The following is a 16,664-nucleotide window of genomic DNA, read 5'->3' as shown; positions in this document are numbered from 1 at the left end:
TAACATTTTTTATGGTAATTTCTTTTTTAAATTCATTCATTTTCCAAATCAGCTTATTCAAATAGAGGATCATAGAGGGCTACAGTCTTTCCTAGCAATAAGGGGCTTGTTCACTTTGTGCTGTGGGAGCAAATTTAAGGCCTGTCTGCACTCTGGAATTGAACATGGGATAAGGTTTGAAACTACATCATGGCCAAAATATAACTGTCTGCAGAAAAGTATAAAAGCACAACTAAGAGCAGAAAGAGAGTTTAGGCTCTGTATAAAATGTGCAAGATGAGAAGTAAGAGATGATGTGAGTTCTTTTTTGTGTTTGTGGTGGACATACAGGTGAACCACCACATCATATTGACTGAAATTCAAGACCTATTTATGCAGACCTAGAGAGACAGTAGGGATTAATTCACACTTCTATTTATTTGTACCGTGTGTTCTACATTTTATGCATTTCTCTTTTTAATATTCTGATTAATATACACATTATAGTTTTGCAATTTTTGCTTCCTATATTTTATGGGTAAGGTCCCTTCCAACCATATTGTAAGTTACAACAAATTTCATATATAAGGATAGACTTACATGTGAAAAGCACATTTAAAAGGCTTAGGGGCAGAAATTGCAAGGCAGTCCTTTTGCAAGTTCTGTTTGTATCATACTCTATAACAGTAATATCAAGTAAGATTAGTAGCTTTAACCTTTTCCTCCCATTTTGTTGTAGAATACAAGGCACACATTTAAGGAGCACTGGTGACACCTTTTGGGACAGATAAGAACTGTACCTTTGAGGTAAGGTGAATTTGAACCTAAAGTTTAAGTGAGAGCTGTTTAAAAAAGGAAATATGCAGGTAAGGAGCTTACAATAGACCAGATCTACTAGCAACAATAATAGAAATGAAACAAAAAGAAACCTGATAAAATAAGGAATCACTGTTTAGTAGGAAATAAACAAATAACAACAACTTGTAAATTCTGTGTCTAAAAGCTAGAAGTATTGAACATAAAATAAAGTATACAGAGCTCTATGTATGCATATACAGTATACACCAATGCATTATTTTGGTTTTTAAAGAAACCTAGCTTAATCCTTGAGATGGAGAGGAGGCTATATAAACTAAACAGGTATACACTGCTTAGGAAAAACAAGCAAATTTGAAAAGGTGTTGGGGCAGATGTGCATTTAAAAGTGAAAGTAGATGTGTTCCACAGACTGTTGAACACAAACAATATTATGATTAATTAACTTTAATAACAATATCACAAAAATCATCAGACAGGATTAAAGTGTGAAGTTAAAGACATTGGGAGACTTTAATTACCTGTGCATAAAATGGAAAATACACCAAACAGTGTAATGTAAAAAAAAAAAATCTATATATAATTCACTAAGGCAAGACACCCATGGAAAGCACGCCGGAAGGAGCGTGGATTCACTAAACCGCCGACAAGTAAGACGCCCATGGCGCACGCAGGAAGGAGCCACGCCCACCAACTCTAAGACCATTGGATACGACGACAACTTGCAGAACCACACCCACCAACTCGGACGCGATGACACAGGAAAAACGGCGTCATTTATGTTCGTTTTTCGTAGAGTCCACATGCACCTCTGAGCCACGTTGACTGGAAGTGAATCACTATATGCAGCGTGTAAAACAGTTTTGCGAGGAGTATCCCATGGGATCCTTAAAACAATCCTTTAAAACTGAGGTTAAAACACAATGAAGGAAGCAGTCTTTAAAAACCAATAAGCCCTGTGCCTCTGTTTCATTACCGTCTCACCTGCTTCACCAATGCAGGCCCAGCAACAGTCGAGACACTCTCTCAGCAGCTGACTCTCTCTGTGCCTGACCAGTTCACACAGAGGCAGCGCGAGAGAAGCCGCGCACACACACAGGCAGCGTCAGAGACAGACAGTGGCACACACACAGGCAGCTGGTGGGCGGGTCTCCGTGAGTTTCTCTTGCGGGCAGGCACATGACCAGGCAGTTTGTATGCTTCGAGAACGAGGGTGGACGCGGCAGGACTATCTAAGAACAAGCATGTTTGTCACGGATGTAAATTGCGGTGTGTAAAACAGTTTCCGAGGGGTTTCCCATGGTTTTACAGTTGGTGGGTGGGTCTGTCAGTTGCTCTTGCAACCGGGCACATGACTAGGCAGTGTGTATGCTTTGAGTGCGAGGGTGGACGCGACAGGACCATCTAGGAAAATCATATCGCGGATGTACATCGCTGTATGCAGTGTGTAAAACAGTTTGTCACAGATGTGAATCGCTGTATGTGACGTGTAGAACAGTTTGCGAGGGATGTCCCATGGTCTTACAGTTGGTGGGCAGGTCTCTGTTGGTTGCTCTTGCGAGTGGGCACATAACCAGGCAGTATGTATGCTTCGAGAGCGTGGGTAGACGCGACAGCACCATCTAAGAAGAATCATATTTGTCGCGGATGTGAATCGCTGTATGCGGCGTGTAAAACAGTTTGTCGCAAATGTGAATTGCTGTATGCAGCATGTATAACGCTGTATTATATGTTGCCCTCTCCAGAGTTGCATCTTTTCATTCACCTACAGTCGTATCCTCAAAACCAACCCCATTTGGACAACTGTGTCTTTCATGTGGAGTATGCTACGCCGCGGGTTGGCTAGTACTTTATAAACAAGTTACCTGAGCATTACGTATTTTATTTGCTCATGAAAATAACACATAATAATAGAATGAACATATATAAACATTGATAACAATAAAGAAAACAATGTTATGTGTTTTTTATTTTTAAAAAAAGTATTTGTGTGCCTCCCCTCACGATGGATGCAAAAAAGAATAAACAGGCTTTGTACAGTATACAATCTTTTCAAGCTTTTTGGGAGTATTTTCCATTGTTTTGACTTTGGCTATTTTTAAGTATTTCCCCTGTCCAAGTGAACCCATAAAGTGGAAACTGTCCCATTTGAATTCTAAATGGAAACCAAGTGGAGTGTCTATACTATTCTGCAGCTCTACTCTTGGCCAAAATCTGGCCAACTTACTTTCTGAATTTCGTCTAATAACTAGTGGTGTTAATCAAAAATCAGTTGCATGAGGTAAACTAAAGAGGTGTCTAAATGGCCATTCATCTTAAACTTATAAGCACTTGGGTGAACCACAGACCCTAGGTTCAACTCTCCCAAACGTATGTTACGTTCTGCCCCAGTAACTGAGCTCAGACTTAGAGAAGAACCCTTACTTCAGGAAGGGAATCTAAGCAACAAAGCTCTTGGGCCCTATAAAACTACACAGGAAATGGCAAAGATCTAAACACCCAAGCAGAGAAAGAGAATTCCACAATACTGATATGGACAAAGGACCATGTTGCAAAGACAGGTGTACTTCACAGAATGGAAAGTTCTTTTCTTGAATCCATAACAAAGAATTCCAAACAGTATCAGGCACTACTTGTAAAGAAAGGCTTGGTATTGTACAAATGCTTCACCTTCCCTGAGATAAATTAGAATTCTAAGCAGCTCATTTAAATGGATATCTACAGTAAATACCTGCTTCCTAAGGTCTGCTTTTTACTGTGTAATAGCCTCTTGGTTAACTATGTTAGCTTTTACAAGATTTTGATAAATTTAGAAATATCAGTTTAGGTCACTCTTGCCCACTGCTGTGCTTTAGAGCAAATGCAAGCAGACTGTGACATCACACTTGAATTACAAAAGAGAAACACCAAATGAAGAAGGTTTTCAGAAACTGTTTTGAAGTCTTTACACTGGATTACAGCAGAAGTCCATATTAAAGGACATCCCCAATTGCGGTATTCGGTAATGTTATAAAGGCAATTTAAAGTTAAAGGTAAAAATTGCTAATTGACTCTCCATTAGTATCAAAACCTAAAATTAATAGTCTTTTAATATACAATTGGTTTGAATTAATGTCTACTAACAAACAAAAAAACAAACGTTACTAATTACTTTTACTCACTCTAAACCACTGTTCTGTTCTCTTCTTATCATATTCTGAAAAACAGAATCTCCATCAACTATAGAAGAAATCACTCTTCATTCATGAGCTTGATTCCTTTGGTTAACTAGCTTTTTTCAAAATGATTTTCTCTTTGTTTTTGAACTTCAGAAATCACTTACAGCTGATCATTGATTAACATTGGGAGCTTAATAATGATACACAGATAGACAATAGTGATGACTGCTGAAGAGATTGACACCACTGCATGATATTGGTCCTGGTTTCTAACTGTGCTTGTTGAACCAAGAACACCCCACTCCAATAACTGCATTCAATTAATAAAGGGAGAAATCAGAGTTTAACCCAGCATGCATAGGGCACAAGAGAGGAACAATCCCTGGACAGGACAGAACACACACACACCCACACTATGGCCAATTTAGTGTCATAAATCCAATTAACCTGCATGTCTTTTGATTGTGGAAGGAAACCAGAGACAAGGTGAGATCACGCAAAGAAGCAGAGTTGCACGTGAGTAAAACATCCTGCTGTAGATCAATTCTTGCTTTTCCTAGTAACTTGGTTTTTGTTAATGGCCATTGCAAAACACAGTTTTAGAGGAACATGTATTTTTTAGAATTCAAATAGGCAATAATAGGAATAATGGAATTTTCAAATATAAATATAATTTCACTCTGTATAAGACCTGTAAAAGTGGTAGCTTCAGTCATATTTGAATGTAATGTTTTGATCTATAATCTTGCATTGTTACAAAGTTTTGTGGGGTTTAGATCAAAAGCAATATACACAGAATATTGGTTTCCTTTAATTTACATAAAACAATTATGTTTATAGGATAGACATTTACTCATTCCATGGAATGAACTCAACATTTTAAGCATTTTACAGATAAAAACAGGTGAAAAGAAATAATACCTTCTCTAAGTGCTGTCCATGGGGAACCCCTTTAATGTGCAGTGCAAGCATTTAATCTGACCAAGAGATGCCATTGCTCACAGCTTGTGTTATACATAGGGGTTTGAGGTTAGCTGATGCGCTGTACTGGCACTTGCTTTACAAATTGGAGCATAGAAGCACATCGTGGTCTGACATCGAGGAGACACCCCATTTCTTCACCATATATTGCATGTATTTTAACACCAAACCACCACAACCCGACTGTTCTTTGAAGTGTATGTACATAACAGCGTTCAACAATCCAATTTGAATTTGAATGTATTTTATATCGCATTGACAGGAGTAAGCAATAACAGAACATGGAGTACTGCAGGTACCCAAGAGGGCCACTTGCTAACCACGTCTTTGAGTTTTGGCTACTTTTCTTCATCCACTTCACATCAATATCTATGCAGCTCACCACCTCATCTGTTTTTCCTATGTGTTTCCTATAAGGGCAGCTGCCCTTTTTCACTCGCCGACAGTCCATTTTCTCTAAATGACAGCAGCGTCAGCTTGTACAGTGGAGCTGTTCTCCTTGCAGCATTAATTTGCATGAACTACATGCCCCAATGCTCTGCGCGACCACGGCGGGAGTAAAAAAGAACGTGCTTCCTTAAGAATTCCTCACTCATTACATCTTTATTACTGACAAATTTTAAGAAATAAAAAAAACAGTTGTCAGCTAATTTTCTTTTATCTATAATGTCACTAAATTTCAATTAAATTCTTCAGGGCATTTTGAAAATTTTTGGGTAATTAGTTTTTCTGCTATGGAGGGGTTTACCTGTAAATATTGATCTATCAAAATGTCTTTTTCTTGGCATATACCTACTGACTTAGATGTACCATACTGCCAAGATTCAACTTTTTAACTAAGTGACAAAAAAGTGTTTTTGCTAATGAGTGAGCAAGTGAATAAGTCAGTCAACATTGCATTGCGTCTACTATATAATAAAACACTAAGGTCTGTGTGTGTGTGTCCTGGTCCTCTGAGAAATCTAATTAATCAGTTTGGCTTTAGTGTGATTGGTCTGTTTGGCTTCAGTGATATAATTAAAAGAGAAAGTGTGAGTAGAAGAATAAAGGCATAGAAGAGAAGCTGAGAGATATTTTCAAAGATAGAAGGTATAAATGCTAGATGCCTTGAAATGACTTCGTCTGAGAAGTAGGCTTTACAAGAAAGCGCTCGACAGAGGGAGTATTAGTCAAGAGAGGTTCAGACACACAATGATTCAGAGGAAACATGCTGATGGTACACATAGGGCAAGAGATATAAAATATTTTAAATGCATTCTATTACCTGCCTGTGACAGATAATGTGGCTTGAATATAGAGATTATGTAATATGTAATGTTTATATTTGCATTATACCTGAGGACTTGTCACAGCACTACAATGAACAGCGCTTTCCAAAAATAAATTGAATAGAAATGAATTAAATTGAAATGTTTACAGAAAAACAATCAGAAAAAAGGACTAGGAAGGCAAGCTATAAAGAAAAACAGGAGAACCTGAATATATTCATTTTAAACAAACAAGGAAATTACATGACAATCTATGAACCATTTAATTTGAAAACATAAAATTGGAGGTCCAAACAGCTAGGCTCAATAAAATGTGTAAACCAGGAAATGATGACCTAGGTTAGGCTGAATGGGCAGTTTTCATCAAAGCTTCCATTTGCGTTTATAATGCTTTGGGCAGAGTGGTGCTGAAAAAAAGGTACAGTAGAATACACAATTGGTTTAAACTTTTAAAGATAACATAATGCCCTTGACCTAAAGGAGTCCTGTTCCTGCCAGGGAAAAACAAGAAGGTGAATGGTTAGTGGGAGGAGAAATCTAATTACTAGGCATTGGAGGAACTCTAGGCTCAGTGCTTCCTGGAAAATATTACACTTTAAGCCATAAGAGAGCTGGTTTAGCCTTTGCTTGTGACACACTGCATGACCATGAACATAACACATAACTCACCTGTGCTCCAAATGTAAAAAATGTAAAAAAAAAAAAAAATGCACCCAGAGATGGTTTTAATTATAGAAAGGTCACTTATAAAGTAAAGGCAAGAAGATGCTGTTTGTTTCTGGCAAAACTATCAGAATGAAAAGACATATTAATATCACAGTCAGTTGGGTGCATCACAGCATGGCAGCAATAAAAGCATGTACTTCTTTAGCAAGGTTATACTATATTACATAAGGCCTGTACATTTCTGGAATGGTTCAAAGAATACAATGATGAATTCAGTATAGTGTAGTGTAGGCCTCCCAAGTCATAAAATACCAATTACTAGTTACTGTAGGTTTTAGACTAGGGTCTAGGCCCCATCTCTGAAACCTCCTTCTACCTGCAGTTTGTCCTGGACTTCTCTATCAGTATTTAATGGGTTGGGAAATAAGAAAAGAAAGCCTGACTGACGACCTTAAGTATTATGCATTTTGCCAGTGTGAAAGCTGCTAACTGTGCTTGTTATTTGGTTCAGCACATTTTGACTTTTGATTTTGTCTTCCTTTTTAAAAACGCTCTCATGCTTTTGCCTTGCTTTTCCTGCCTTAGACTTAGGACTTGTATTTTAAGGTTTCATTTTAGATCACTTGTTTTAGCTGCTTCCTTCAGCTTCTCTGCTTACAGCTTGTCCAGATCTGCGCTCTTACCTTGGGTTGTATAGCTGCAGGGTGGCTTGGCAGAGTGGTGTTCTGATCTGTGTGGCTTAACTTTAACAAAAGTGGATGTCACGGATTGGGTGGTAGACTGTTGTCAGCACTCATCTGCCTATGAAGGGGCAGGATGGCTTCATATGTTTATCTAATCAAATGGTCATTCTATGAATTTAACAATGTGCTTTGGAAACGATGCATGAATTATGAATCTATCAGAGGGTACATTCTAACAACATACACTTGCTCATAATGGGCCAGCTTGGTTGGACACTATTTCTAAAACCAATATTTTTGGAATGAGAGATAAAATACATGGAATACAAGGGAGAATCCTTTTTAAAAATAAGAGAAAAACATGTAGATGCCCCCAATGGCCAAGTTGTGGACTGAGTCAAAGTACTATGAGCTATGAGGCAGCACCAACATAGCCACCTCTCAATGACAACAACAAAATGCAAATTACTCATTAATTTACATTCAGATATAAGGCAGATTTTCTTACAAGCAATTTTCGCTGGTATGCAATGATCTTCTTCAAAAATGCTGATTCTTGAATTTCAATTTCATCTGACTTCTGTGAATGACGCTTTCTAACCTTCTGACTGGGTTTCTCTACTTTTGGCTTTTCTCTTTTTTCTCCATCTTCCCCCCTAAAATATTCAAAAGGCCAAAAATATCAAATTTAAAATACACTTGCAATGAAAATGTAAGCATTAAAAAACCTAATACATTTATATTGAATTTATGTACAATAAACTAAAGATCAAACGTGAAAGTTGTCAGAATTGCCTTTAGTTATTTCTACAATGGGCATCAATAGAAATAAACTACCAAAATGGAGTAATAACTAGATTGAATTTTAGATGTACAAGTTTAAAGTTTAATCCAACTAATGTTATATGAATAAAGTTAAGCAGCAAAGGTGTTACCAGTGTTTTCATGGTCAGAATAAAACCCAGCAGCCTTTAAAGGTTTTGGGATCAAAGTATAGCATCCTGAAAAAGTAAGATTTTCTGAATTATTGAATATTTTTACAGTGAATATAATCAGATATTCAGCTGCTTCCTAATAATATATAAAAGAGACCTTGAGTGTCCCATAAAAACAACTTTTGAGACTTATCACATTTATAGTGGATCTTAAAAATTAAAAACTAATTAACCGAAATGTAGGATTTTTCGTAAATAAATGTTGAAATTAAGATAAATTGTGCCAGACCTTTTTCATTTTCAAAAAATCGTGTAATAAATAATATTTATGAAAAATCAAATGTAACATTTAGCCTTAGCTGTGATGAGAAATCAACTGGAGCACAAATATACATGGAATAAATAATTAAAGGATAACTTTGGTATTTTTCAAGTCAAAATTATTTTTTCACAAAACATGGTATATATTGTGGCAGATTGCCGGGGTCCTTACCTGGCTGGAATGCCTGGAAGGACCAGAAAGGGACATTAATAGCTTCCGGGTCACGAGAGGGCAACCGCCCTGGACTAGGAGAGGACCACGGAAGAGAAGCAAAGAGGTTCTGGCCTGTTGGGACCCGTGGCCACTGCCAGGGGGCGCCTCAAACCTTGTGGGACCCGGAGAACTGTTACTTCTGCCACGTCAGGCAAGATGGCGGATGAACCTTCCAGGGATGCCTGGAGTGCTTCCGGTACAAAGGGCAGCACTTCCACCACACCTGGAAGTGCTGCCGGAAGGTCGTCATTAGCCACCTGGAGCACTTTCGGGTGGGAATAAAAGGGGCCGCCTTCATACAAACGGGGAGCTTGAGTCGGGAGTGGGAGCAGGACAAAGCTCCCAGGAGGAGACAGGCGGCCAAGGACTGAGGAAGAAAAGAGTTATTGTGGTGATTGATTAGCTGTGTGCATTGTGTGGTGTTCGGGACTTTAATCCTGTGTATATTTGTGGTTAATAAACATGTGTGTTTTACAAAGATGTGGTTTCCGACTGGTGGTGTCGGGGAAAGTCTCACAATATGTATTTGCCATGTGGAATTGTGTCCTAAAGTAAAGCATTTTCAAAAAATGTAAAAAATATATAGCCTGTTCTGGCATTTTATAAGGGAGGTCATGGGGCACTGGGCATGACTGGAAAACAAAAGACTAAAAACTTACTGAATATCTCTTGTAAAATAGCTTATCCATGTCATTTTCAAATGAAACACCAATATTATAATTTTCAATCATTTTCAAAGAAGACTAGCTGTGCGTTCTAGCTCAGTGCTCATCTTTTTTCCTACAACTTTACATCCCCAGGGGTGTGATTTCTTCTCGAAAGACAAAAATCACACTAAACTATATCTGCCACGTGCTTGGTATCATGTTACTTCAGTTTTTATGTGAGTACTCCTCTAATCGAAAGGCACTGCTATCACACAAGCAAATAGGCAATGTATCATTACCAAGAAAAATAATGCCAGGAATATGTGATAAAATGATTACTTTCAGATCCATTTTTTGTCACAAACATGCATTGAGAACATTTAGCAAAACTTTTGCCGCTTTAAAGTGGACATATTTGGTAAGTCTTTAGGCTTTTGTTTTCTGGTTGGGCCATCTGCCCCCTGACTTTGATTATAAAATGCCAGGAAGAGGTAACTGCCATCAGAGAATACCATTGCCATGAAGGGGTGTATATGGTCTGCCACTGTCTTTAGGTAGGTGGAACATGTCAAAGTAACTGCATGTGAATGCCAGAACTCAGGGTTTCCCAGCAGAAAATTGCCCAGAGCATCACACTGCCTCTGCTAGCTTGCCTACTTCCCATACTGCATCCTGCTGCCATCTCTTCCCAAGGTAAACAATGTACATGCTTTCTTTAAGATAATGTGGATGGCCAGGTACATGATTCATCAGATCAAGCCACCTTGTTCTATTGCTAAATGGTCCAATTCTGACACTCACATGCTCATTGTAGGCGCTTATAGTGGTGGACAGGGATCAGCATGGACATTCTGAGAAGTCTGGAGCTACACACGCAGCAAGCTGCAATGCACTGTGTTCAGACACCTTCGCACAGGACCAGCATTAACTTTTTCAGCAGTTTGTGTTATAGTAGCTTTTATATGGAACTGCACCAGACAGGCTAGCCTTCCCTCCCTATGCGCACAAGCCTGACGTACCTTTGACCCTGTCACGGGTTCACCAGTTTACCTTCATTGGACCACTTCTGATAGGTTCTAACTACCGCATACCAGGAACACAACACAAGACCTGCCATTTTGGAGGTGCTCTGACCCAGTTGTCTAGCCAATACAATTTGGTTCTTGGCAAAGCTGCTTAAATCCTTTTGCTTGCCAGTTTTTCCTGCTTCCAACGCCCTGCCTTCAAGAACTGGCTGTTCACCTGCTTCCTAATATATCTCACTCCTTGACAGGTGCCATTGTAATGAGACAATCAATGTTTTCCACTTCACCTCTCACTGGGTTTAATGCTGTGGCAGATTGGTATATATACTAATATACACCATTTTAACAAAAATGATGCTCACTAATATATACCAGTATTTCACATTATTAGCCCATTAAATGAAAAAAGTGGGACACAATAACAGAGGCATGCACTTTAGTTTGTGTTTAATACATACTTTGCATTTTGTTTTATAGTGTGTGGTCCCATAAATACCATTTGATTTTAGGAATTGCTATATCTGAATTTAAAAGTTGATAAGTTTACTTCATTTGGCATTTCTCCCTGTTGAAGTTTACTTGTTGAGTGATAAACCTCTAGTTTGATGGTTAAATGTGTACTGTAAAAATATTATACTCGGAACAATACATACTCTGCTTTTTCAGGTTCTGACTTATTTTCTTCTTTCTCTTCTCTCTCATCTTCTTTGCTTGATTCCCCCTATAAAGACATGGACTGATTATTTAAATAAAGTTACTCCCTGGAATTTCTTTAACAGAAATACATTTGCTATTTGTTTAGGTTTGTTAAAGTTTGTTTTAATATTTACTATTTGTTGACAAAAGACACAATGTTAATCAATATGATTAACTATTTAAGATATTTTTTTTACTTTTACAACATTGTGCTCATGGTCATTCTTTTTTGGCTCTGCATACAGCTGAACTATATAAAATTTAAAACTACAGTAATCCCTCGCTATATCGCGCTTCGACTTTCGCGGCTTCACTCTATCGCGGATTTTAAATGTAAGCATATCTAAATACATATCACGGATTTTTTGCTGGTTCGCGGATTTCTGCGGACAATGCGTCTTTTAATTTATGGTACATGCTTCCTCAGTTTGTTTGCCCAGTTGATTTCATACAAGGGACGGTATTGGCGGATGGCTTAGAAGCTACCCAGTCAGAGCATGTATTATATATTAACTAAAACTCCTCAGTGCTATAAGATATGCTTCCCTCGCGGTGCTTGATTGTTTGCTTGTCTCTGCCTCTATCTCACCCTCTCTGACATTCTCTGCGCCTGACGGAGGAGATGTGAGCAGAGGTGCTGATTGCACAGAGGCTGTTTGTTTAAAAGATACTGACGCTCCTCTAAAAAATGCCGCTTTATTGCGGTGCTCGGCATATTTAAAAGCACACGTATTGATTTTTTGATTGTTTGCTTTAATCTCGCTCTCTCTCTCTGACGTTCTCTGCGCCTGACGGAGAAGATGTGAGCAGAGGGGCTGTTTGCTTAGAGGATAATGACGCTCCTCTGAAAAATGCCGCATTATTGCAGTGCTTCGGAATACTTAAAAGCACACGTATTGATTTTTTGATTGTTTGCTTTTCTTAGCGAGCGCTCTCTCTCTCTTAAATTCTCTGCTCCTGATGCAGACACTCCTTTGAAGAAAAGATATATTTGCACTCTTTTAATTGTGAGAAAGAACTGTCATCTCTGTCTTGTCATGGAGTACAGTTTAAACTTTTGACTAAAGGGTGTTATTTCATGTCTAGTGGGCTCTAATAATGTTAACGGTGTGGGACAGTTTATAAGGGCTTAAAATATATAAAAATAACTATACAAACATATGGTTTCTACTTCGCGGATTTTCATCTATCGCGGGGGGTTCTGGAACGCAACCCCCGCGATCGAGGAGGGATTACTGTAAAGCTAAATTAACATTTTTTAAAGAGCACATTCATAAATAGTTGAAAGACAGTTTGAAAATAGTGGTCATTTTCAAGATAATGCTTAATTTATTCTAAACAACTGAAAATCTGTATGTTGATGATATAGTACATGTAGATTGTTAGGTGCTTCTTTTTAGTAATTGCGTAATTTTCTGTTAAATTCGTGTCTGCCCCAAATATGAATTTGGCTAATACACTCTATACACACATAGTAAAAGTATAAAAGATTACTCTGCCAGCGCAATCTCACATCAGCAGCACCCAGTACAGACTAAGAGATGTAAAACAGCTAGCTATGTTTATGCTACACATATGATATTAATATTAATAACAACTTTGCACCAAATGGGAGAGTGCAGCAGCACATTGTTACAGGGTACTTTTTTTGTTCATTCAAGGTGTATTTCAAATATCACAGACAGTGGTCATTTAGGAATTCAAATAATCTAAATGGACCTAGAACAAAGTAATATCAATTTCTGAAAGCACACATACTTTTGTGAGGTCCCTGCACCACCTATAGCATTTGTCTCCTTTGTTCAGCTAGGCACTAATATAATTGTTTAGAAGAAACTGCAGTTTCCTAAATGCATTTCATCTTTTTCCTAAATATGATCTATACAGTAGTAGTAGTAGTAGTACATACAAAGTAAAGCAAACTTCACACTTGTTACATACCTGACCAACATGCAAGACTTTCCCACTTTCCGGTGACACGATAAAACAACAATGTAATTATAACTTCATTTTATTTAACAGAAAATGCAAGTAAGCTTATGTGATATAATCCTTACCTGTTTCCACAAATAGCATAGTCACTATATTCAAAATTAATTAGTTACTAGCTTATATATAGATATAAAAAATTTCTCTATATTTAATGGTCAATCTCTATAAAGTATCGAAAGCAAGTTGCACTTGTTAAACAGGTTGTTAAAAAGTAATGAATTTTGATGCAAATGAACGCTGGTGCGAATGGCTGCCATTGCTTGCCAGTACTTTAATTTTTATCTTATTTTTGTTTATTTGTTTATTGCTATTGTTCCTTGACAAGAAACTAGCTCACTTTTTTTACAATTTTGTTTTTGAATCACCTGTGGACATACTTGGTTGCTGGATTTCTTGCTCCTTCATCTGGCTGCTTATGTGTTTGCTGTATTTCCTAATCAACAACTATACTCTTCAACATCTTGTTTCTCTGGATTATTATTGCTTGAATTATTCTTTCTCAATTACACCATTCTGTTATTTCCTTATTTCAGTACACATCAGCTTAACTTTTCCAGCTATGCTTCCACTCCACAGAGCCACCCCCGGAATTGTACCGGCATCTGAACATCACTTGTTATGTCAGCTCTGAGCTTGTGCGATAACTTTACTGTGTGTTGTGAAACTGTAAAAACCTTAGCCACTCTGCTTGTGGACAGAAAACCAGGTGTGTACACTTAATTTCAGTGAGAAAGTGGAAAAGTGGTTGCCTTTCATTAAAACCTTTTCAGAAAAGAGTTCAGTTTTTATTTCAGTTAACAGGTAATTTTTTCAGTGTTGTTTTAGTTTGGTGTTAGTTCAGTTGGTGTTTCATTGCCTTTCTGACAGATCGAGGGAATCCACAAATATTTAAATGGAACTTGCTCTCTGCTTAGGTGCATTAACCAGGGACTGGCCAGATCTCTGTAGGCAGATACACCTTTTATTGGTCTGGTCGCTCTGATGGCTGTCATACTCAGGGAATAACTGTTGCTGTGGCAGATTGGCTCCTTCCGTCAGAGTCTGATGTTGCTCATTTCAACAAGCATATCATGAGACTAAGATTAATGCACTCTATGGGTGCCTTGTCTGTTGTCTCAGTGTATGTTCCAACCATGGTGACTGGTTGCAGCTTTGCTTGGTAGTTGATAGGTGCCCATGAAATGACACTCCACTGGTGATGGGAACTTCAATGTGACCACTGGCCCTGACAGGGCTGGCTATGAGGACTGTGCTAGTCCGGGTCAGGCGACAGTGGGTAAAGTGGCTCTATGTTCTATGACTTTGCAAAAGGTCAGGGGGTGCGTATCGATGGAACCTGGTTCCAGCATCATGAGCCACATCGTTGGACTTGGTACTCCAATACTAGTGGTATGGTGAAGGATATTGATCCATCCTTGCATACAGATGCTGGAGGCTCCTACAGAACTGCAGGGTCTACAGAAGTGCCCAGTTAGCGAATTCTGACCACAGACTTGTTGCTACTCTCAAGATGTAGCTCAGATCTGGTAGGCTACCACCTACTAGGAGAATGAGGTTGGACCTGGCCAGACTTCAAGATCAGGCTGTTTCTAATGTGTTTTCACAAAGTTTGTGTGAGGAACTTAAAGACTTGGATGCGACTCCTGAACCTAATGTGATGTGAGAGACCTTCCGTGACAAGACTCTGAAGGTTGCGAAAGTTGTGCTGATGTTGTCGGTGTTCCCAGAAGGGGGTGTTTCATCTTGCAGGGCACCCTGGATATCGTCAAGAGGAGTCACTGCGCCCAGCTTGATGGCAACTCCGGTCTGTACTGTGAACTGAGAGGGACGGCTGCGAGGGCTCTGAGGGCAGATAAGGAAGTGTTTCTTAGAGGAATCCGTGAGCAAGTGACACACCATCTATGGTCTAGTGACCCACAGCTTACTTGCAGAGGAATTGAAGCATTACTCACATCCAAATCATAATGCATGATCACTTGCTCACCTGCCAGTGCCTGTGGGACATCCTGAGACATTGCGGGATACCCCCGTAGTTATTGGATATCATGGCCGGCCTGTACACTGGTACTGTGAGTGCTGTGTAGTGTGGAGGCAGAACCTCTGCATTTTTCTAAGTTGATTCTGGGGTTTATCAGGGGTGTGTTCTTGCCCCTACTCTGTTCAATGCTTGCATGGACTGGGTGTTGGGCAGGGTCATGGGGTCCAGCAGCTGTGAGGTGTCTGTTGGTGAAGAAAGATTCACTGATCTTGACTTTGCCGATGATGCTGTTATCTTCGTGAAGTCAATGGAGGCTTTGATCGGGGCTCTCAAGAGGCTGAGCAAGGAGTCTGAGTGTCTGGGCTTGTGAGTGCCCTGGATAAAAAAACTAGAACCAGGCCTTTAATGACCTCTTGGGCACAGCCATCAGCAGTGTATCTATCTCTGGAGAGAATGTCGACTTTGTCGAGAGGTTTACTTACCTCGGCAGTGACATTCATGTCTCTGGTGATTCTTCCTATGAAGTCAAAAGCCGAATTGTAGAGAAAGGGGGGGTCATGAGGTCGCTGGAAATGGGTGTGTGGCGCTCCTAATATCTTTGCAAAAGTACAAAGGTCCAAGTCTTTTAGAGTCCTGGTGCTTCCTGATTTGCTATATGGTTGCAAGACATGGACACTATCCAGTGACCTGAGACGAAGACTGGACTCCTTTGGTACTGTGTCTCTTGGGAGAATTCATGGGGACCACTGGTTTGACTTTGTGTCGAATAAGTGGTTGCTCATGGAGTCGCAAATGAGGCACAGTACCTGCATTGTGAGGGAGCATCAGTTGCAGTACTATGTCCATGTGGCGCAATTACCCGAGGATGATCCAGGTCACAGGAACCTCATTGTTGAGGACCCGAGCAGCTGGACCAGGCTAAGGAGACGCCCATGTAACACCTGGCTGCGGCAGATATTTGATCATTTCTGGAAGGTGGGATTGGATCACAAGTCTGCCTGGGGGCTTGCCAAGCTGGGTCCTGAGCTGTTTTGTCATGATGTGGGTGCGGGTCTCTAACCTGGTCTGACCTGAGACTTGTGTTTTCTGCCTATTTCAGCTACATTAAAAAACAAGCCATATGAATGAGCAAAACCAGCTGATTTTTATAAAAGTAACTAACATCTGGAAAGAATCATGCTGGAAAAAAGGTACATTCTATCAAAAAAGATCTATACATTTCCTCCACAGGAACAAAGAGAGGAAAAACACATTGCAAGAATTGAATTCACAGCTTGCTAAGAAGTTTGGTCACTCATAGAACCT

General features: G+C 39.3%; 1 protein-coding gene across 3 annotated transcripts in view; it reads right to left on the bottom strand.

Annotated features, from left to right (window-relative positions):
* Positions 1 to 16,664, bottom strand: part of ryr2a (ryanodine receptor 2a (cardiac)) — a 612,010-nt gene that overhangs the window by 53,808 nt on the left and 541,538 nt on the right. For all 3 annotated transcript variants that reach the window (XM_039738686.1, XM_039738687.1, XM_039738688.1), the window contains 2 exons: positions 11,347 to 11,414; positions 8,060 to 8,207 (listed from right to left, as the gene is read on the bottom strand). In XM_039738686.1, coding sequence (XP_039594620.1) covers positions 8,060 to 8,207; positions 11,347 to 11,414 — 216 coding nt within the window. The remainder of the gene's footprint in view (positions 1 to 8,059; positions 8,208 to 11,346; positions 11,415 to 16,664) is intronic.

Source organism: Polypterus senegalus, chromosome 16 (genome assembly GCF_016835505.1).
Source record: "Polypterus senegalus isolate Bchr_013 chromosome 16, ASM1683550v1, whole genome shotgun sequence".
NCBI classification, from domain to species: Eukaryota; Metazoa; Chordata; class Cladistia; order Polypteriformes; family Polypteridae; genus Polypterus; species Polypterus senegalus.
This window is presented reverse-complemented; position numbering and strand designations above follow the sequence as displayed.